This window comes from Lemur catta, chromosome 1 (assembly GCF_020740605.2).
Source record: "Lemur catta isolate mLemCat1 chromosome 1, mLemCat1.pri, whole genome shotgun sequence".
NCBI lineage: Eukaryota > Metazoa > Chordata > Mammalia > Primates > Lemuridae > Lemur > Lemur catta.
The window spans coordinates 515,872-539,568 of NC_059128.1; the positions used below are offsets into that span (position 1 = coordinate 515,872).

Genomic DNA, 23,697 nt, shown 5'->3' on the forward strand with positions numbered 1-23,697 from the left:
TTCACGATTCTGTGTTTCCCTCTGCAGTCTCTGAGTTAGATGTGTTTGTGGTAATGAGAGAAAATATTGTCACCTGCTCAAAAGGCAGAGGATGAGTTCCAATCACTTTCTCCTGTCCCCAAATTCACATTAATTGTCAACAATTCTGAATAAATCCACAAATACATAAAATATTTCGTCTTGGACAGCACAATGGAGCACAGCACACAGGACTGAACCTTCCTTCTAGCCGGCAAGCAGCATAAAGTGTCGTCAGGGGCAGAGGGAGTCAGCGTCCTAAGCAACAGAAGGAAGACCTAACTCCTCGGTCGCATGTCATGAGTGGAAGGTTTTCACTCTCCAAGATCATCAGCTTATCCTGAAGGTCGTGAGTCAACTGTGGCCTTCAAAATACCAGAAGCTTCACTGGTTCTATAAAAATTCTCACTTTGGCATCCTCCACTGCAGTAGCCAGCAAGTACTCAGAGCTCTGAATTGATGCTGTAGTTGTGAAATATGAACCCAAGAATTGCCTCCCTGTAATTTCACTGCTGTATTTTCTTAAAAGTCCTTACTAATATTAGTTCCAATATGGCCCAAGTGCATTGCTCTGATATCTCTTCCAGTACCCACATTGTCCTGGTTGAACTTCATGAGGACTTTTACAAAGATGCAGTAAAAGGCAGCCTGAAGCTGTGAGTGACAGGAGTGGCTATAACACATGAATTACTTTCAAGAATTTTTAACTCTTCCATGCAGTAGAGAGAATGCCAGTACTCATGGTATAATCTAAGTGTTTGATCTGTGCAGCTACCAAGCCACTGGGTAGTAACTGATGTGTCCTCCAAGGAGGGGACCCTAATGCCACAGTGCTCATGGTAGAACCATTGGCCAAGGGAGTTCAGGAAACTCTTAACATTGTGACATTTTGAACTTAATAATGTCAATGTGATCAACATTTTCAGAAGACTTTTAATGAATGGATGGTGTGTTTTATAAGTAATGGTAATGCCTTACAAGCTTAGGTGCGTTTATAAACGAGCTCAAGGCTGCTTTTTCTGTGTAATGATATTCTACAAGACTTGTTTAACTCCCATGCTATTATTTTTTTTTTGCATGATTTCCAAAGTTACATTTGTCAGATCTCTAGGGCTTAGAACTTTATCTAAATTGTCCCATAGCTTGTTGTTCATTTTGATAGGGTCTCCAGAAGTTGTGAGAAACACTTTTCTTTGCAAAGCATCCCAATTTCATGCACTACTGCAAAAACATATGAATTTTATCCCAGTTTTGGCTAATCCACAAGCTCTAAAAAGTGCAATGACTTCTGTCATGAAAGCCAGTTTTACACCAGGCTGAGTACTATATTCTAACGAAAAGTTTACATTAGTAATATGAATTACTGGTTATCAACCTCCAGCTTTATTATTGACATGTGATTCATATTCCATAGAGGTTGCATTAATTTGCAGTCACACCAACAGCGTGTGAGTGTACCTTTCTCTCCACATTCATGCCAGCATATAATGGTTTGAGACTTCTTGGTAAAAGCCATTGGAGTTAGGTGATATCTCATTGTGGTTTTGATTTGCATTTCCCTGATGATTAGGGACATTGTGAATTTTTTCAAATATTTATGGGCCATTAGTTGTTGAGCGTAAGAAATATTGATTTATAGAAATGCCCCCTATATTTTTAATAACAGAAATGATTTCAGGAGTGTTGCAAGGCTTTGCCCTAAAGGAAAATGTAAACATATTAGTTCGCATATCAAAAGCTGCCTGGCTTCAGGAGGGAGTCTCAATGGTCAGTAGCAGCTGCATTCCAAGGTGATGCTGCAGTCTCAAGCCTGTGGTTCTCACCTGCTTTGAAAGACAAAGCAGGTCTTGCATGGAGCCACAGGAAGCGGAGCTGATCAACAAAGACAGGCCCCAGGAGATGAGAGCTGATCAGAGATAAAAGCTGATCAATAAGGTATGCTGCCCTAACAGGATCCAGACTGAACCATGCAGGTAAAGTAAATAGCATAAGGGACAGCTCATGCTTGACTTCGAAAATCTCTCTTACACAATAACCAGAGCCAAGATGTCTCTGTTTTTCCTAAGTAATAGCCTTATCACAAAACTTAGAGGTTTGCCCTAAGAAGATTTTATAACCCATTGTTCACCTAAACAGAGTTAGTTAAAAGATCTATAGAAGCCTTTTTGAAGACTTTGACCCTAAGCCAAACTACCTGTTACTATGTCAACCCTGCTACCCCTGGCAACCAAAACTCTGTACATTATAAATATCTGTGTAAAACTTCAGTCTTGGTTGCATGTTTAGTGGGAGGGCACATAATCTTCCAGGCACCCTCCTTTGCCTATCTTCATAAATGTTTACTTTATAAACTATATCTTTCGCTCTGTGTCTTATTTTTATTTCTGATTCATACTATTTTTTCTTCCTGTGTGACGACCCCTGTCTGAGGGACCCCAACTTTTGCTGGGAGTGTAGCTAACACCCCACAAACTGGCGTAGTCAGCAGGATTTTCAGATAGGGTCTTGAAGGCCAAAGGCTTTGCATCGAGCAAAGAACATTCCTGTATTTCGTCACCAAGGACCAGGAGAAGGCTAAAAGTCGCACACGCATCTACCCAGAGAGAGGTAAGTTGGAAATCTCCAGGACATAAGTAAGAGTTAAGATTAACATTCTGCTCAGAGTAAAATAATGAGTAAGACTATCTCTTCTGAGTATCTGAAATTGTTGAGAGCTTATTAAAGAGTACTAGAGTAGTTGCCAAAAAGAAATATCTATAGGAATTCTTTCATTTAATTTCCAAACATTGTGATCGGTTCCCACCTCCAGATGATTTCAAGCTGCAGCAACAGCAGTTGGCACTAAAAACATTATGAAAAGCCTTCTCTAAAGGAATTGGACGCATGCTAATCACAGAGCTAGTGGTCCTGAGTGAGTCCTTGTGTTTGGAAAGACATACTCATGTGCTGGATCCAGTCAGAGTTTCTGTACCTTCCAGAGTCAAAGGTCTTAGTGAATTTGCCATCAAGTGAATCCTTCACTCAGTTAAGGAGCCCTGTGACATCCATGGTAACAACCTCTGAAATCGTTCCTCTTACTGCCACAATGGTAGACTGTGGTTGGTTAGAAATCCTGGTTCCCAGGTAGGATCATTACTACTGGGGACACAATGTGCTCCCCTGAATCTGAGACCTGGTCTGGTGCCACTCAATTGGGGTCCTCATGACTGTGGACCAGCCAACAATGAAAGGCCCTTTCCCACCGATAGACACTAACTCTGTTTGGAGGCTAAGCTTGTGTGTTCCCATGGAGGCAGGGGCAGTCCCTTGGGCTGAGGCAGTTTCTGTGGTTTCTCCACTGCATTCCACACTGGGAAGGTCAATTGCATCAACCACATGGCTGCAGTTGGGCAAGGGACCAAGGACAATGGCTCTGCAGTGCTGAGGCCCGAGTCACTACATCAGGGAACAAGACACAGCAACCCTCACTGCAAAATGCTGCTGTGTGTTAGAAGGATCCATAGTTCAGGTGGGAGGGGACACTAGTGGATGTCAAGTATGACCACAGGGCCACCTGCAGCAGGGGAGAGTGGAGCCTGACCACTCACACTCACAGTGTGACTTCCACAGAGATCAGGGCTGGCTACTGTCACAGGCACGTGGCAGCCCCATAGACTGAACCTGGGCCTGTGTGGACCTGCCTGGCAAGAGGGAAATGTAAGGACAAACTGCAGTGGATCCTTCCAGGCCCAACTCATGTGCCCTGGGCCCAACACAGAGGAAACAGCAGTTGTATTAGACAGTTTGTGAAAACCTGAATCCCCTCAGGCGAGTGAGGCTCATGTCAAAGTTAATGCACAACAGTGTCAAGGGCAGTGTGGATTTAGGCGGCATAAATTTTGATACAGCCTTGAAGTTGTAACATTAGAATATAGCAAACTGCCATCATGTTCTCATTACAGAAAGGGGATTTTGCAAAAGCTATGAGGCATGTTCACATTGATCCTGGAGTTGGTTCAGGGCAGCAGTAGGATGTAGGGCTGGGGAGCTCAGGCCAGATACTGCAGGTGCCTCTCACCAGATATGTGCTTCCTCTTGGGCACGTTGCATAAGCCCTCTATGCTTCTGTTTGTACGGTTTCATCTATAAAATACCATGACCTATGAAGTCCCCCAGGATTCTCACCTTATCTTTGGGCCCTGGCCTCCCTCAGGTGTCACCACCCAGAGCTTGCTATATAGCAGGGGACATGCAAATAGGGCCCTCCCTCTGCTGATGAAAACCAGCCCAGCCCTCAGCCTGCAGCTCTGGGACAGGAGCCCCAGCCCCGGCATTCCCAGGTGTCCCCATTCGGTGATCAGCACTGAACACAGACACTCACCATGGAGTCTGGGCTGCGCTGGGTTTTCCTTGTTGCTCTGTTACAAGGTAATTCATTGAGAACTAGAGATATTGGGTGTGGGAGTGGACGTGAGTGAGAGAAACAGGGGTGTGTGTGGCAGTTTCTGACCAGGATGTGTCTGTGTTTGCAGGTGTCCAGTGTGAGGTGCAGCTGGTGGAGTCTGGGGGAGGCTTGGTCCAACCTGGAGGGTCCCTGAGACTCTCCTGTGCAGCCTCCGGATTCACTGTCAGCAACTATGAGATGAACTGGGTCCGCTAGGCTCCAGGGAAGGGGCTGGAGTGGGTCTCATACATTTATGCTAGTGGTGGTAGCACAAGCTACGCAGACGCCGTGAAGGGCCGATTCACCATCTCCACAGACAACAGCAAGAACACGGTGTCTCTGCAAATGAACAGTCTGAGAGCCGAGGACTCGGCCCTGTACTACTGTGCGAGAGACACAGTGAGGGGACATCAGTGTGAGCCCAGACACAAACCTCCTGCGGGGCATCCTGGGCCACTAGGTGGCGCTCAGGGCACAAGGAGCAGAGTCAGCCCAGGGCAGGTGCACAGGAGGTTAAAGTCAGCTTTCCAGCAAAAGTTTACATCTCCCTCTGCATCTTACAGTTTCCCCTGAGAGCCTGTCCATGTTCAGAATTCTGTGCCTACCGATGATGTCTTTATACGTGAAAAGTGTCTTGTATTAGGAGAAATCATTCTCATATGCCACCAAAATATTTACCTGTCATGGAGGCAGGAAAATGCTCAGGGGTCTGGGTGAGGCTGTGGAAACTGTCTGCCCAGGAGCAGTGTGACATTCAGGGACGGAGAAAGGGGGGACGTTAGTGGAACTTCCTAACTGCACTGCCGTCCAAGCAAAGGTAACAGAAGCATCCGGGCCTCTCTGAGCCTCAGTTTCTCTTAAAAGGACCACAGGGTGTCCCAGCCGTGACTGCTATTTAGGGTCCTGCCAGGATGTGTCATCACCTGGACGTGGCCCCCACAGGACGTGGGTCTTTGCACAAACCAGGGGGGATGGCGGAGAGTGGCCGCAGGGTGCCTGGTCCAGGACCACCCGTAGGTGGGGGCAGAAAGGTAAATCCTCGGGGCGCACACAGTGCTCATAGAGTTTCATAAAAGATAATACGGTTTTACATGAGCCTCTCAGATGATCTATAAAGGCAAGCATGTAGTCCGAAAACAATTATAATTTCGATATTGGCCACATTTTTCCTTAAATTTCTCCTGGCTCAGTGTGTCCATTCACACGAGGAACTGTTCTCTGCCGTGTGACCCACTGGTTCCCACAGCCCGTGGTTTCTGTCCATGTGCAGAGATCTCGAGTAATTTGGCCGTTTCCAGACACACGCCCTCCCCTCGCCCGGAGACAGAGCAGCGATCTCGGTGACTGCCGAGTCTGAGCAGGAGCCGGCCCCGCACCCCAGAGTCTGCGGGGACCCCAGTACAGTTTGTGGAGTCAGACGCTTCCCCGTGCGGCAGCGCGACAGCCGCACTCCCGGGGGAGTGGCTCAGGTCTGATTGTGGGGGTCAGAATTAGGATAACTGCATTTTATTCTGAATATTTCCCTCACTCATGCTAGGGTGATAATTCAATCCTTCTCCCCCTGGCATTCCTTTTTCTTTCTTATATGGTCACATGTCTGGGGAGCGTCAACTCTTGCCATATGTTTGCATGAATCTAGGCTCAGAATCTACTGAATTATTCTAGGAAACTCAGAGATTGAACAAAAGTGGATTTTTCATTCTTACCAAAATGTGTGTCTGGAAATGTCAACGTGTTGCCCAGACCCCTGTGGACAGCAACAACTTCACTTCTCAGTGCCCATCCTCGGGGCTGCCACCAGGAACCTACCTGGGACCTGGGAAGACTGAGACGACCTTGACCAAGGTCAGAGCCGTCATCTCTCATTTCTGGTGTATTCTGGTGGGGTCAGTCGTAATGTTTGCTCTTTCCTTTCTGATACTATTTATTTGACCACTTTCTCCTTCCCTCCTAGTTAGTCTAGCTGAGTGTTTGTCATTTTTCGTGTTTCAAAAGGAGGAAAAATCAGTGACTTCTGGGTATTTCTAGCGTTTTAGTTCTTATTTCATTTATTTCTCCCATTGTCCTTAAAGGCTCATGAATACATTAATGAGAACTAGATCGAGCCACTGCTTTTTTTTTTTTCTTGAGACAGAGTCTCGCCCTGTTGCCCGGGCTAGAGTGAGTGCCGTGGCGTCAGCCCAGCTCACAGCAACCTCTTGTGCGCCGTGTGACTGAGGTGGCATCTCTGTGGCCCGTGGACTGACATCGCACAATAGGGCCCGCGTGGGTGGGTGCAGGGGACCCCAGCACATGACACACTGTTCCTGGCGGGGTAACTAACCCAGCGCAGGAGACAACAGACTGTTGGCCTGTAAGGTGAGTTCCTTCCTTTGCAGAACAAAGCGGACTCCAGATGAAGAACTGAGTCTATATACCCAAGTCCTGCTGCTGTGGCCCTAGGGCCTTGGGGATGTGCACACATGTCACCCACCCTGCCCAGGCCACGGGAGAAGGCGGGGACAAAGGGAGGCCCTTCTGCTTCTCACTCCAGTTGCCCCTGCTGTGCAAGATCAGGGAAATACCTTGGAAGCTGCATAGGTTTCTGTTAGAGTCTGAGTTTCGTGCCGAAAAATCATTAATCTGCCGTTCTGCTTCCGTAAACCTGCTGGCTCCTGCTTGCTACCCCAACACAGAAATTCCTAAGTGACTACACACACATGTTCTGTGTAAAATGCTTACAGCCCCCACATTTTCCATAAACAAAACATGGCCCAGAGCCCAAACTGCCCAGATCCTGTTACTCCAAAGATAAGAAAACGATACAATGCTTACTCAAGGCTTTGTGTACACGTGCTTGCTCTGTCTTAGTAATTATCCACCCACAAACTTACAATATAAGAACCTTCTGTTTCAAAGGCTGGCTGCTGCTCTCTGTGCCACCTTCGGGCGGGGCAGAGGGCAGTCGCTGGCCGGCTAGTGAAGACTCCCGATTTGGCTCAATTCGGTCTTTAGGTGGTTATTTCTCGCGTCTCAGACCATAGCAGTTTTCTTCCCCCTCAGAGAACCCTTTGGACCTCAGAGACACTAAGGAACAGGGTGGATACAAAGGAGAAGGGAACAGACGCAGGGGAGAAGGAAGGGACTCGTCCCAGCAAGGTGGGCGTCTTTACCTGGTTACTAGGGAAAGAGGCGGCTGAGGAGGACCGCGACGGGGGGACACAAACGTATAAAGCAGCACCACGAGATGTTGGGCGGAGCCATGGTGGTCCCCCCAAGTCTGTGGACATTCGGAAACCTGAGCACATATTCCCTGTTGTTGCTTGTTTGCAGGAATGTGGAAATGCGGGATACAAAAGGACTTCAGCGACTTGCCCTGAATGCCATTGGTGCCCGTCTGGCAAATCAGAAAGGTGAGGATGGCTGGAAGCTGGAACAACTGTCCTCACCCCCAGCCGGGTGCCCAGGCCCCGATCACGCTCCTGTGCAAAGTGCCAGCTGCTGAAGGAGAGTGATAGTTCTTGTGATGTGGCATCGATGCATGAACTCCTCACCCCATAGTCTTTCCAGGCTGCATTCTATAGATCGGTCTTTTTCTCTTTTTCCCATATGTGACTCTATTTAGATTCTGACAACCTCCTCTACAGGGTCACAGAGAGGGGTGGGCGAGATGGAGGCCCAGTCAGTCCTGCGGGCACCTGGACCAGAGTGTGTGGGGAGGACGGGGGTTATCGGGACCTTTTCCTGCCCCTCCCAGGAGGTTCAGTTCAGCCCCTGCTGCCCTAGTGGAGCTGGGCTGTGCTCCCTGGGGAGTCTCCCCTGCGGGGCAGGGCAGGACAGGTGCAAACTCAAGAGGGGAACGTCCCGTTTAAACCCACTGCACAGTGGGTCTCCCTCAGCACCCAGCTGGGGTCTTCAGGACCACCCTTTCTGTCCTCCAGGATGGGGTCTGCCCCCTCCTGGCTGTGCCTGAAGGTCATTCCCAGCCCAGGGGTGGGGTCCCACAGGGAGAGGGCTGGACAGAGCCCCCGATCCGAGTCCTGCATCTCCCACACAGCTGCAGCTGGTGCAGTCTGGGCAGAGGGGAAAAGCCTGGGGAGTCTCTGACGGTCTCCGGCAGGGCGTCTGGACACAGCGTTGTCAGACACCGCCTCAGCTCCGTGTGCCAGATGCCTGGGAGGGACCTGGCCTGGGTGGGCATGGCCTATTCTAGAGGTTCAGATGCCCACTGCAGCCCGTCCTTCCAAGGCCACGTCACCATCACCACGGACAACCCCATCGGCACTGCCGAGCTGCCCTGGAGCAGCCTGAAGGCCTTGGGTGTGGCCGTGTCCTCCTGGGTGAGACACAGCCAGGGGACATCCATGGAGCTCAGGGGCAAGTGTCCCCTCAGGGGTTCCCACAGGCAGCCCTGGGCAGGTGCGGGGGGAGGGGAAGGGCCGGGTTCCCGTCGGGGTCGTGGCTTCCTCTCCATAGACCCGTCTCCTCTGGGGGCTTCGCGGAGTTCCCGACCCTGAGCTTCCCCTGCAGTCTCAGATACGTCTGTGGTCACGAGAGAAAATACTCTCACCTGCTCAAAAGGCAGACAGTGGCTTCCAGGCACTTTCTCCTGTCCCCAAATGCACATTAGCGACCAGCACTTTGGAATAAGTCTGTAAACGGATCAGAGACTTTCTCCTGGACGACACGATGCAGCTCAGCACGCAGCAGCCGGCAGGCAGGACCCAGACCCGCGGGACATCAGGGGCAGACGGCTCCTCCCCCAGCTGGGGACCCCAGAGGGGCTCATTTCCCAGCTCAGGAGCAGGTGCGGAGGGAAACTGAGGTTTCCTTTCAGACCCCGGAGTTTCCTGTCTCTGCCCGTCACTCTTCTCCCTCAGGAGTCCAGGGTTTTCTCCTTGTAATGCCCTGGTCTCCTGCACCTGAAATGGGATGACTCGGGGCCTGAAGTCAGTGCAAATTTAAGGCTTAATTTTTTTCACTTTTCTGCTCTCCATAAACGTTCAGTAAAATATTTGGAGTCTGCAATCAGCCTCCCACAATCCACACCCTTGTGACAAGAAGGGTTTTCTGTTTCGTATGCTGTGTTGGTCACTCAGGAGCAAACACTTCTCTGCAGAGATGATTCTGTATGTGCTGGGGGTTTGTTTGGCCCCTGGAATATTTAAACTGCAATCCCTTTAGCAAGTCTAGCTTCCAGCGATCCAGAGCCTAGGGCCAGTGGAGTCTTGTCCCAGCCCATGTGCCGCCTGGTGGGCTGTGCCTAATAAGCTAATGCTCTGGCCCTGTTTCTCCCTGCAAGTCCTGGTCTCTCCGCAGATATTAGGTTTGTTCTTGGTCAACTAACGTCTGCTATTTGAAATATTAAATAAAATGTGCTACTCTAGAGCTTCTGCAGTCATGCTTTATAGATGACGATGATGTTGCTGTTGTTGTGGCTGATATAAGAAGAGCTTTCTCAGCTGTCCACTTCTCCCAGGTAAGGATAAGCTGTGTCCTTAATGTCAAGAAATTAGAAACAATCAAAATATTAACCAGTAGTTTAATACATAAACATTTTGTGCAAATGATGCCTTAGGACACTGCATCATTGACAGCAATGACTGTGTCAGGCACACTGCAGCATGGCTGTGTCCACAGTCTGTGCTGTGAGTAAAGTAGGTAAAAAGCACCTGCTACGTGATTCCACTGTTACAAATTCTAGAGAGTGAAAACTGAAGTAACATAAACTAGCACTTGCCTGGGTAAAGGGAGGGAGATGGAAGGAGAAAGGAGGAGGAATTTTAGAAGGACAACTGTAAACATTGAATCCAGGCGAGATGGCTCACGCCTGTAATCCTCCTACTCTGGGAGGCTGAGGCAGGAGGGTAACTCAAGGTCAGGCGTTCGAGACCAGTCTGAGCAAGAGCGAGACCCTGTCTCTACTAAAAAAAAAATAGAAAGAAATTAGCTGGAGAACTAATAAATTATATATCTATATATCTGTATCTATATATCTATATCTATCTATATATATATCTAAATTAGCTGGCCGTGGTGGCACATGCCTGTACTCCCAGGTACAGGGGAGGCTGAGACAAGAGGACTGCTTAAGCCAGGAGTCTGAGGTTGCTGTGAGCTAGGCTGATGTCATGGCACTCTAACCCGGGCAAGAGAGGAAGACTCTGCCTCCAAAAAAAGAATAAAATGTGTAAATATCGAGTGAAATCAATTTCCTCAATATCTCAGACAGGCTGATGGTGACGTCAATACTTTTAATTTGCACAGTTAAAATATGTTAATGAACCTGTACATCAATTATACATCACTAAATATCAACAATAGATGATTTGTTAGGGAAAGAGTTAAGGGCAAATAGGTAAAAATAAGTGAAACATTAAGTACATGAAAATGCTTCTGCAGTGACCCTGTGTGTTCCCAGTATTTTGAACATATTATTTAAGTAAAAACAGGAATGCATAAATTTGCTTTCTATTCTTATTACAGACTCGAGGGTCCAGAAACCGTCCTAGGCTTGTCCAGCTCTGGTCTGCAGTGAGTTCCAGGGATGAAATTATAGGCCCAGACACTGAGCCTAAATCTTGCCAGATCTGTGCTACTTGACAAACCAGACAACCTCGATACTCATTTCGGGCTATGTTTATATCTATAAAATACATGAACACTGACACCTACAGCACATGGTTTATGTGTGTTTGTAAATTGGATAAGTGAATAGGAGTTAATTATTTATCACAGTACAGTCATGCAGTTTTTCTCTGTATCCTGCCCTCTCCTCAGCCACCCCACCAAGTGCTTGCTATATAGCAGGGGACATGCAAATAGGGCCCTCCCTCTGCTGATGAAAACCAGCCCAGCCCTCACCCTGCAGCTCTGGGACAGGAGCCCCAGCCCCGGCATTCCCAGGTGTCCCCATTTGGTGATCAGCACTGAACACAGACACTCACCATGGAGTCTGGGCTGTGCTGGGTTTTCCTTGTTGCTCTGTTACAAGGTAATTCATGGAGAACTAGAGATATTGGGAGTGGGAGTGGACGTGAGTGAGAGAAACAGGGGTGTGTGTGGCAGTTTCTGACCAGGATGTGTCTGTGTTTGCAGGTGTCCAGTGTGCGGTGCAGCTGGTGGAGTCTGGGGGAGGCTTGGTCCAGCCTGGAGGGTCCCTGAGACTCTCCTGTGCAGCCTCCGGATTCACCTTCAGCAGCTACTGGATGAGCTGGGTCCGCCAGGCTCCAGGGAAGGGGCTGGACTGGGTTGGAGAGATTAATGGTAATGGTGGTAGCACAAACTACGCAAACGCCGTGAAGGGCCGATTCACCATCTCCAGAGACAACGCCAAGAACACGCTGTATCTGCAAATGAACAGTCTGAGAGCCGAGGACACGGCCCTGTACTACTGTGCCAGTGACACAGTGAGGGGACATCAGTGTGAGCCCAGACACAAACCTCCTGCGGGGCAGCGCGGGGCCACCAGAGGGCGCCAAAGACACAGGAGCAGAGTCAGCCCAGGGCGGGGGCAGGAGGAGGGTGAGGGCTGGTTTCCTCTCGGGGTCGTGGCTTCCTCTCCATAAAGCGATTTCCTCTGGGGAACGTCTCTGAATTCACGATTCTGTGCTTCCCTCTGCAGTCTCTGAGTTAGATGTGTTTGTGGTAATGAGAGAAAATACTGTCACCTGCTCAAAAGGCAGAGGTTGGGTTCCAATCACTTTCTCCTGTCCCCAAATTGACATTAATTGTCAGCACTTTTGAATAAATCCACAAATAAATAAAATATTTTTCTTGGACAGCACAATGGAGCACAGCACACAGGACTGAACGTTCCTTCTAGCCGGCAAGCAGCATAAAGTGTCGTCAGGGGCAGAGGGAGTCAGCGTCCTAAGCAACAGAAGGAAGACCTAACTCCTCGGTCGCATGTCATGAGTGGAAGGTTTTCAGTCTCCAAGATCATCAGTTTATCCTGAAGGTCGTGGGTCAACCGTGGCCTTCAAAATACAAGAAGCTTCAGAGGATCTATAAAAATTTTCACTTTGGCATCCTCCACTGCAGTAGCCAACAAGTGCTCAGAGCTCTGAATTGATGCTGTAGTTGTGAAATATGAACCCAAGAATTGCCTCCCTGTAATTTCACTACTGTATTTTCTTAAAAGTTCTTACTAATACTAGTTCCAATATGGCCCAAGTGCATTGCTCTGATATCTCTTCCTGTACACACAACGTCCTGGTGAACTTCATGAGAGACTTTTAAAAAGATGCAGTAACAGTCAGCATGAAGCTGTGGGTGAGAGGAGTGGGTATAACACATGAGTTGCTTTCCAGTGTTTTTTTTGTTTTTTTTTTTTAATCCCAGCTGAACTGCCTTTGTTTTTAACACTCAGCACCACCTTGTAAGCAGATGACATTGTTTCTTTTTTTTTATTTCAGCATATTATGGAGGTACAAAGTTTGGGTTACCTATATTGCTCTTGTCCCCCTGCCCTCCCCAATCAGAGCTTCAAGAGTGTCCATCCCCTAGACAGTGCGCATCCCAGTCATTATGTATGTACACACCCATGCCCTCCCCACCCACATCTGCCCGACACCCGATTAATGTCATTCCTAAATGTGCTCTTAGGTGATGATCAGTGAAACCAGTTTGATGGTGAGTACATGTGGTGCCTATTTTTCCATTCTTGGGATACTTCACTTAGTAGGATGGGTTCCAGCTCTATCCAGGAACATACAAGAGGTGCTATAACACCGTTGTTTGATATACCTCAGTAGAACTCCATGGTATACATATACCACATTCTATTAATCCACTCATGTATTGATGGGTACTTGGGTTGTTTCCACATCTTTGCAATTGTGAATTGTGCTGCTATAAACATTCGAGTGCAGATGTCTTTGCAGGAGGGAGAATGCTAGTACTTGTGGTAAAATCTAAGTGTTTGATCTGTCCAGCTACCAAGCCATAGGGTAGTAACTGAGGTGTCCTCGAGGAAGGGTCTGTAATGCCACAGTGGTAATGGTAGAACCATTGGCCAAGGAAGTTCAAGAATCTCTTAAAATTATGGCATTGTGAACTTAATAATGTGAATTTGATCAACATTTTCAGAAGACTTTTAATGAATGGATGGTGAGTTTTATGAGTAGCGAAAATGCCTTACAACCTTAGATGTGTTTATAAACGAGCTCTAGCTGCTTTTTCTGTGTAATGTATTCTACAACACTTGTTTAGCTCCCACGCTACTATTTTTTTTTTTTTGCGCTCTTCTTTGCTTCCAATGTGCTGCATTTCTCTGTGGATTAAGGCTTCTAATCGACATGATGGAGAGGAACTGTGGTAGACCACACTTTCTGTATCGACCCATCTGTTGACGGACATGGAGGCGTTTGGTGTTTCCAGGGCATGCAGGCACAGTGGGTATGGAAGAGGAAAAAGGCCTGGGGAAATTCCTGGAGATTCTGTGGGGAGGGACCTGGCTGTGTCCTCACCTACATAAGAGAAGGAGGTTTCAGGTGTGGGTTGGAAGCAGATGCTACTCAGCCCAGCTGGCCTCGTCACCACACAACATCCCCTGCAATGACCTCCTTTTGGATCGAGGGAAGGGCAGGTCAGGCTCTCACCTAACAGCGGTACCGTGCCAGTCTCTCAGGGGAGACGGGAACCACAGTACATGGGAGGTTCAGGGAAGACGGCAGGAAGGACCAACACGAGCCAGATCTCAGTCCCTTCGCTGTGTGAGCACAAGGCTTCCCCAGGTGAAGGTTTCTCCTCAGTCTCCACGACAGAGTAGATCTACTAATGGGCTGGGTACGGTCACAGTGCACTCCTTAGACAGGGCCGGGGGTCTGGGGAAGGCGGCGCTGTGGTCGGGAAGAAAACGGGACTGCTGTGTCCCGTGCTTGGCTGCTGCCAGCTGCATGAGGCGTCTCGGAGGTCGGACGTGCACCGGGTGCGAGGCCGCTGCTGCACGTGGCTGGCAGGGACCGAGGCTCAGTGTCCTAAGGTGTCGCTTCCAAGGTGCGACTGCAGGAGTCGGGCTCAGGGCTGGTGACGCCATCTCAGACACTGTCCCTCCCCTGTGTCTCCTCTGCCCTGTCCATCCCACGCAGTGGGTACTGCTAGAGCTGCCTCTGCCAGGCCTGGGGCCCGGAACGGGACAGCGTCAGGAACACACGCTCCGCAGGGAGCGCAAGTTACACCGTGTCCCGCAAGAGCTGCGCTGCCACGTCCTGATCACTGTCCAAGAACCAGTTGTCCCTGAAGCTGAGCTCTGTGCCCACGAAGGACAGGGCCGGATTCCCTGCGGGACACACAGTGAGGGGACATCAGTGTGGGCCCAGACGCAGACCCCCCTGCAGGGGCGCTCGTGGCCGCCAGGGGGGCACGGGACTCCTGAGCCCAGGGCCGGCCTGGGCGGGTGCGGGTGGAGGGGAAGGGCCGGGTTCCTGTCGGGGTCGTGGCTTCCTCTCCATAGACCGGTCTCCTCTGGGGGCTTCGCTGAGTTCCCGACCCTGAGCTTCCCCTGCAGTCTCAGCTACGTTTGTGGTAACGAGAGAAAATTCTCTCACCTGCTCTAAAGGCAGACAGTGGCTTCCAGGCGCTTTCTCCTGTCCCCAAATGCACATTAACGACCAGCACTTTGGAATAAGTCTGTAAACGGATCAGAGACTTTCTCCTGGACGACACGATGCAGCTCAGCACGCAGCAGCCGGCAGGCAGGACCCAGAGCCCGCGGGACATCAGGGGCAGACGGCTCCTCCCCCAGCTGGGGACCCCAGAGGGGCTCATTTCCCAGCCCAGGAGCAGGTGCGGAGGGAAACTGAGGTTTCCTTTCAGACACCGGAGTTTCCTGTCTCTGCCCGTCACTCTTCTCCCTCAGGAGTCCTGGGTTTTCTCCTTGTAATTCCCTGGTCTCGGGCGCCTGAAATAGGAGGACTCAGGGCCTGAAGTCAATGCAAATTTAAGCCTTAATTTTTTTCACTTTTCTGCTCTCCATAAACTTCCAGTACAATATTTGGAGTATGCAATCAGCCTCCTGCATTCCACACCCTTGTGCCATGAAAGTGTTTTCTGTTTCATATGCATTGTTGGTCACTCAGGAGCAAACACTTCTCTGCAGAGATGATTCTGTATGTGCTGGGGGTTTGTTTGGCCCCTGGAAAATTTAAGCTACAATCCCTTTAGCAAGTCCAGCTTCCAGCGATCCAGTGCCTACGTCCAGTGTAGTCGTTTCCCAGCCCACGTGCCGCGTGGTGTGCTGTGCCTAATAAGCTAATGCTCTGGCCCTGTTTCTCCCAGCAAGTCATGGTCTCTCCGCAGATATTAGGTTTTTTCTTGGTCATATAACTTTCGTTATCTGAAATATTAAATGAAATGTGCTAATCTATGGCCCGTGCAGGTGTGTTGATGTGAATGATGATGATGTTGGTGTTGTTGATGGAAAAAGAAGAACTATTCTCTCAGCTGCCTCCTTCTCCCAGGTGAAGAGAAGCTTTATCCATAATAGCAAGGAATTCGAAGCAATCCCAACATTAACAGTAGCTTACTAAACAAGCATTTTGTGCAAATGATGCATTAGGACACTGCATCATTGACAGCCATGACGGTTTCATGCACACTGCAGCGTGGCTGCATCCACAGTCTGTGCTGTGAGTAAAATAATCCAAAACAGCACCTGTTACATGATTCCACCAATATAAATTCTAGAGTGTGAAAAATGAAGCAACAGAAACTATATTAGCAGGTGCCTGGGTAATGGGAGGAAGAGGGAAGAGGAAAGAAGCAGGAATTTTAGAAGGACGTTTGTAAATATTGAGGGAAAGCGATTTCCTCAATGTTGCAGATAGGGTGATGGTGACGTCAATACCTTTCATTTACACAGTTAAAATATGTTAAGCAAACTGTACATGAATTGTACATCATTAAATATGAACAATTAAATAGACTATTTGTTACAGGAGTGTTGGACAAATAGGTAAAAATAAGTGAAACATTAAGTACTTGAAAATGCTTCTCCATTGACCCTTTGTGTTAGAAATATTTTAACATATTATTTAATAAAAAGAGGAACGCAAAAATATGCTTTATACTTTTATTACAGAATCGAGATTCAAGAAACTATCGTTGGCTTCTCCAGCTCTGGTCTGCAGTGGGTTCCAGGGATGGGATTATAGACCCAGACACTGAGCCTAAATCTTCCAGGATATCTGTTCCTGGACATACACGCAAACTTTAGATGCAATTAGGGTTAGTTTTACATCTGTGAAATACATAATACATTGACACCTACAGCACATGGTTTATGGGTGTCGATAAATTAGATAAGTGAAGAGGAGTTAATTATTTATCACAGTAGAGTCACACAGTTTTTCTCTCAGCCCTGCCCTGCCTCAGGGGTCCCCACCCAGGGCTTGCTATATAGCAGGGGACATGCAAATAGGGCCCTCCCTCTGCTGATGAAAACCAGCCCAGCCCTCACCCTGCAGCTCTGGGACAGGAGCCCCAGCCCCGGCATTCCCAGGTGTCCCCATTCGGTGATCAGCACTGAACACAGACACTCACCATGGAGTCTGGGCTGCGCTGGGTTTTCCTTGTTGCTCTGTTACAAGGTAATTCATGGAGAACTAGAGACATTGGGTGTGGGAGGGGATGTGAGGGAGAGAAACAGGGGTGTGTGTGGCAGTTTCTGACCAGGATGTGTCTGTGTTTGCAGGTGTCCAGTGTGAGGTGCAGCTGGTGGAGTCTGGGGGAGGCTTGGTCCAGCCTGGGGGGTCCCTGAGACTCTCCTGTGCAGCCTCCGGATTCACCTTCAGCAGCTACGCAATGAGCTGGGTCCGCCAGGCTCCAGGGAAGGGACTGGAGTGGGTTGGTTTTATTAGAAACCAGGCTAATGGTGGCACAGCAGAATATGCTGCATCTGTGAAAGGCAGATTCACCATGTCACGGGATGATTCCAAAAGCACCGTCTCTCTGCAAATGAACAGTCTGAGAGCCGAGGACACGGCCCTGTACTACTGTGCCAGTGACACAGTGAGGGGACATCAGTGTGAGCCCAGACACAAACCTCCTGCGGGGCAGCGCGGGGCCGCCAGGGGGCGCACAAGACACGGGAGCAGAGTCAGCCCAGGGCAGGTGCAGGTGGAGGGTGAGGGCTGGTGTCCTCTCGGGGTCGGGGCTTCCTCTCCATAAAGTGGTTTCCTCTGGGGAACGTCTCTGAATCCACGATTCTGTGCTTCCCTCTGCAGTCTCTGAGTTAGATATGTTCGTGGTAATGAGAGAAAATAGTCTGACCTGCAAAAGGCAGAGGTTGGGTTCCAGTCACTTTTTCCTGTTCCTAAATGTACATTAATTAGCAATCCTTCTGAATACGTCTCGGGGACCTCAGGGGCAGACGGAGTCAGCGTCCTAAGCAAGAGCAGGAGGACCCCGCGGTGCTCCGTGTCCCTGCACCAGGCTCCCAACATGGATTCTATCTGACAGGATTCGAGGGCAGAGGGACCCACAGACATGTAGTGCAGATGTTGGCTCTGATGGTGTTAGACACCTGCACACACAGGCAGGCACAGACACACACACACACACACACACACACACACACACACACACACTGAGTGGACACGGGAAGGGTTAGTCTCTCCACTACTGAGGTGTCTGCAGAGCAGGGCAGGCCCCTCAACACAGTCCCAAGTGGCTTCGTAGGGCAGGAAGGGAGACGGGCTCAGGTTTCCACAACAGTTCCCTGGTGGGGCAGGGGGGTCTGGTGGGGTCTGGGCCTGTGACAGCCATCTGGTGAGAAAGCACCTGTGATTCCTCCCTGGGATTCCCATGAGTGGGGCAAACAGGGAAGATGAAGGGTGGGCCTTCAGATGTCAGTGGACAGACAGCAGCTAGGAGAATCTGACTTCTTATTCCACTCAACAACTATTAAATGTTTTTAATTTTTCTTTGAAAAGCAGGCAAAGGCCATTATGGGTGGAAAACAATGAGGTCAGCAGGAAAAAAGAAGACATTTCATTAGTATGAACAAATCATAGTACTAATGAGGATGAGTAGGAGGAGGAGTTAGACAGGTCCAATGTCTTGGTCTTGGTCCAATGTCATGGGTGAAACCTTTTCACTGTCCAAGCTCATCAGCTTATCCTGAAGGCCCTGGGTCAGCTCTGGGTTTCAAAATACCAGAATGTTCACAGGTTCTACAGGGGTGCTCGGTTTGAAATTCTCTACCACAGTAGACTGCCAAGTGTCTAGAATTCTGAACTGATGGTGTCATTGTGAATTATGAACCCGAGGGTTTCCTCCCTGGAATGGCACTGCTGTGTTTCCCTTAAAGTCCTTCATAATATTTGTTCCAGTATGGCTCAAGGCCAGTATTTTCCTGATGTTTCCCCAACACACACTCTGTCCTGGTGGAACATGATGAGAGACTGCTAAAAAGATGTAGTAAAAGGAGCCTGAATCTGTGGTGATAGGAGTGTCTATAATGCATGAACTGCTTTCAAAATTGTTTACTCTCGCAGGCAATAGGGAAAATGCTAGCAGGTGTCGTAAAATCTAAATGTTTGTTCAGTTGCTACCAAGTCATGGGGTAACAACTGATGTGTCCTTGAGGGACTGGACCACAATGCTGTAAGCAACTGCTAATGCTAGAGTGGTGAAAGAATTCAAGAATTGCTTAAAACTGTGACATTCAAATTTCATAATGCTAATTGGATCAACAATTTCAACATTATCTGAAGATTTCCCGTGAGTGGACGGTGTGTTATGTGAGCAGTGGTGAAGCCTCACAAGCTTAGACGGCATCACAAACTAGGTTTAGGCTTCTTGGTCTCAGTAATGACACCCTACAACACTTGTTTAGCCCCCATGTTATTTTTTTGCATGATTCCTGTTTATTTTAGTTGGGGCTCTAGGATTTAGAAGTCTATCTCAAATTTTCTTACCTTTTGGTTAATTTTGATAGGTTTTCCAGAACTTTTGAGAAACCCTTTTGTTTGCAAAATATCCCAAGTTCATGTACTACTCTAAAAGCATTCCAATTCAATCCAAGTTTTTTTGATAATGGAGAAGCACTACAAAGGGAAATGACTTCTCCCACATGGGCTGATTTTACCTCCAGTTGAGCACAACGTTGTAGTGAAAACTTTTCTTCCCTAATATGAATCTCTGTTTAATAACTTCCAGTTTTATTAGTGAGGTGTGATTGATGAACAAATAATATAGTCTCAAGGGTCTCCATGAGCATCTAATCCAAGGAATATACAGAACTTTTCGCTGATGCAGACAAAATAGCTCTGTGTCCACACTTAGCTTTCAGCCCCGTGTCCTAGCACACAGAGAACCGCACACCACTGTTCACCTCAGCTGGGGCTCCTGACTAGGAAATCAGGCACTTTTGGTTTTAATGCCTCTAGACCATCATATCTGGCTTTTTTTAGCAAAAAGTAAAGGCAACATGAAATAACGAAACTATAAGGAAAATCATAACCTAATGAAACAAGAAGCCGGGGTGTGAGTGGCTCCATCTTTGCCAACTTCAAAAGCTCATGCACCCAAGGAGCTTCTTGTCTCAGCGTTTCACAGTGATATGCAGAAAACGTCGCCTTCATCCCCCAGGCCCCTCTTGTGTGGATGGTGACAGTGTTTTCAGGGTCACGCAGATAGGACAAGGGTGGAAGAGAGAGGACACCTTTCTGAACTTTCCCCTGAAGGATCAGCAAGGTCACAACAGAGAATCTCTCCTGCCTCCGTGACTAGAACTCTGTCACCCACCCACATGCACACGGATTCCTGATGGGCATAAATGCTACAATGATGAGGCTGACCATTTTATGATATAAAATTACTGGAAACTGACATAAATATTCTCTTTTCCTTTTTCTGTTTTTTTCTTCTTCTTTGTTCTTTTGGAAAGAAGGTCATGTTATGCCACCTACCTACAGAACAGCGTCATCATCATAGCTCACTGCAACCTCAAAGTAATGGGCACAAGTGATCCCACTGCCTCAGCCACCCAAGTGTCTGGGACTACTAAGGTGCAGCCACAGTGGCCGGGTCAGATATATATACGTATATATAAATATATATAAACAAATAAATAATAATATACATATATATATGTGTATATATATACATGTAAACATTGTCTCACTGTGCTGCCAGCCAGGCTGGCCTCAAAATCTCAGCCTGAAGTGACACTCCTACGGTGGCCTCCCAAAGTGATGGGTTTACAGGCATGGGTCACAGAACATGATCATATTCAGTAACTAAGCTTTCTTAACCTGAAGTTAATTAGTTTTCGATCATTACCTGAATTCACTGAAACATTCCTACTGTGATTGAGTTTCATTTCCATTTCTAGTGTGCAAAACTGAGCCTCCATGAGAGTCTAGTGCCTAAAAACATCTCCCCCCAGACACTCACCACTTCTGTGTGCCCTGCCCTCCTTCAGCTGTCCCACCAAGAGCTTGCTATATAGCAGGGGACATGCAAATAGGGCCCTCCCTCTGCTGATGAAAACCAGCCCAGCCCTCACCCTGCAGCTCTGGGACAGGAGCCCCAGCCCCGGCATTCCCAGGTGTCCCCATTCGGTGATCAGCACTGAACACAGACACTCACCATGGAGTCTGGGCTGCGCTGGGTTTTCCTTGTTGCTCTGTTACAAGGTAATTCATGGAGAACTAGAGACATTGGGTGTGGGAGGGGATGTGAGGGAGAGAAACAGGGGTGTGTGTGGCAGTTTCTGACCAGGATGTGTCTGTGTTTGCAGGTGTCCAGTGTGAGGTGCAGCTGGTGGAGTCTGGGGGAGGCTTGGTCCAGCCTGGGGGGTCCCTGAGACTCTCCTGTGCAGCCTCCGGATTCACCTTCAGCAGCTACGCAATGAGCTGGGTCCGCCAGGCTCCAGGGAAGGGACTGGAGTGGGTTGGTTTTATTAGAAACCAGGCTAATGGTGGCACAGCAGAATATGCTGCATCTGTGAAAGGCAGATTCACCATGTCACGGGATGATTCCAAAAGCACCGTCTCTCTGCAAATGAACAGTCTGAGAGCCGAGGACACGGCCCTGTACTACTGTGCCAGTGACACAGTGAGGGGACATCAGTGTGAGCCCAGACACAAACCTCCTGCGGGGCAGCGCGGGGCCGCCAGGGGGCGCACAAGACACGGGAGCAGAGTCAGCCCAGGGCAGGTGCAGGTGGAGGGTGAGGGCTGGTGTCCTCTCGGGGTCGGGGCTTCCTCTCCATAAAGTGGTTTCCTCTGGGGAACGTCTCTGAATCCACGATTCTGTGCTTCCCTCTGCAGTCTCTGAGTTAGATATGTTCGTGGTAATGAGAGAAAATAGTCTGACCTGCAAAAGGCAGAGGTTGGGTTCCAGTCACTTTTTCCTGTTCCTAAATGTACATTAATTAGCAATCCTTCTGAATACGTCTCGGGGACCTCAGGGGCAGACGGAGTCAGCGTCCTAAGCAAGAGCAGGAGGACCCCGCGGTGCTCCGTGTCCCAGCACCAGGCTCCCAACATGGATTCTATCTGACAGGATTCGAGGGCACAGGGACCCACCGACATGTAGTGCAGATGTTGGCTCTGATGGTGTTAGACACCTGCACACACAGGCAGGCACAGACACACACACACACACACACACACACACACACACACACACACTGAGTGGACACGGGAAGGGTTAGTCTCTCCACTACTGAGGTGTCTGCAGAGCAGGGCAGGCCCCTCAACACAGTCCCAAGTGGCTTCGTAGGGCAGGAAGGGAGACGGGCTCAGGTTTCCACAACAGTTCCCTGGTGGGGCAGGGGGGTCTGGTGGGGTCTGGGCCTGTGACAGCCATCTGGTGAGAAAGCACCTGTGATTCCTCCCTGGGATTCCCATGAGTGGGGCAAACAGGGAAGATGAAGGGTGGGCCTTCAGATGTCAGTGGACAGACAGCAGCTAGGAGAATCTGACTTCTTATTCCACTCAACAACTATTAAATGTTTTTAATTTTTCTTTGAAAAGCAGGCAAAGGCCATTATGGGTGGAAAACAATGAGGTCAGCAGGAAAAAAGAAGACATTTCATTAGTATGAACAAATCATAGTACTAATGAGGATGAGTAGGAGGAGGAGTTAGACAGGTCCAATGTCTTGGTCTTGGTCCAATGTCATGGGTGAAACCTTTTCACTGTCCAAGCTCATCAGCTTATCCTGAAGGCCCTGGGTCAGCTCTGGGTTTCAAAATACCAGAATGTTCACAGGTTCTACAGGGGTGCTCGGTTTGAAATTCTCTACCACAGTAGACTGCCAAGTGTCTAGAATTCTGAACTGATGGTGTCATTGTGAATTATGAACCCGAGGGTTTCCTCCCTGGAATGGCACTGCTGTGTTTCCCTTAAAGTCCTTCATAATATTTGTTCCAGTATGGCTCAAGGCCAGTATTTTCCTGATGTTTCCCCAACACACACTCTGTCCTGGTGGAACATGATGAGAGACTGCTAAAAAGATGTAGTAAAAGGAGCCTGAATCTGTGGTGATAGGAGTGTCTATAATGCATGAACTGCTTTCAAAATTGTTTACTCTCGCAGGCAATAGGGAAAATGCTAGCAGGTGTCGTAAAATCTAAATGTTTGTTCAGTTGCTACCAAGTCATGGGGTAACAACTGATGTGTCCTTGAGGGACTGGACCACAATGCTGTAAGCAACTGCTAATGCTAGAGTGGTGAAAGAATTCAAGAATTGCTTAAAACTGTGACATTCAAATTTCATAATGCTAATTGGATCAACAATTTCAACATTATCTGAAGATTTCCCGTGAGTGGACGGTGTGTTATGTGAGCAGTGGTGAAGCCTCACAAGCTTAGACGGCATCACAAACTAGGTTTAGGCTTCTTGGTCTCAGTAATGACACCCTACAACACTTGTTTAGCCCCCATGTTATTTTTTTGCATGATTCCTGTTTATTTTAGTTGGGGCTCTAGGATTTAGAAGTCTATCTCAAATTTTCTTACCTTTTGGTTAATTTTGATAGGTTTTCCAGAACTTTTGAGAAACCCTTTTGTTTGCAAAATATCCCAAGTTCATGTACTACTCTAAAAGCATTCCAATTCAATCCAAGTTTTTTTGATAATGGAGAAGCACTACAAAGGGAAATGACTTCTCCCACATGGGCTGATTTTACCTCCAGTTGAGCACAACGTTGTAGTGAAAACTTTTCTTCCCTAATATGAATCTCTGTTTAATAACTTCCAGTTTTATTAGTGAGGTGTGATTGATGAACAAATAATATAGTCTCAAGGGTCTCCATGAGCATC

The 23,697-nt window shown here is 48.4% G+C and overlaps 1 protein-coding gene and 1 gene segment (V, D, J or C); both read left to right on the forward strand.

Moving 5' to 3' along the window:
• Positions 1 to 11,368: 11,368 nt before the first annotated feature.
• LOC123643391 lies at positions 11,369 to 17,437 on the forward strand (the record flags this gene model as incomplete). The annotated part of the gene is given in 9 exon segments (XM_045558907.1): positions 11,369 to 11,414; positions 11,519 to 11,835; positions 13,695 to 13,819; positions 14,234 to 14,405; positions 14,512 to 14,819; positions 14,877 to 14,947; positions 16,934 to 16,954; positions 16,957 to 17,010; positions 17,115 to 17,437. Coding segments are annotated over 9 exon segments (1,437 nt in total), but the record flags the coding sequence as incomplete, so codon positions are not given.
• A 3,551-nt stretch (positions 17,438 to 20,988) lies between these two features.
• LOC123622087 lies at positions 20,989 to 21,511 on the forward strand (the record flags this gene model as incomplete). The annotated part of the segment is given in 2 exon segments: positions 20,989 to 21,063; positions 21,168 to 21,511. Coding segments are annotated over 2 exon segments (390 nt in total), but the record flags the coding sequence as incomplete, so codon positions are not given.
• Between the last annotated feature and the right edge of the window lie 2,186 nt (positions 21,512 to 23,697).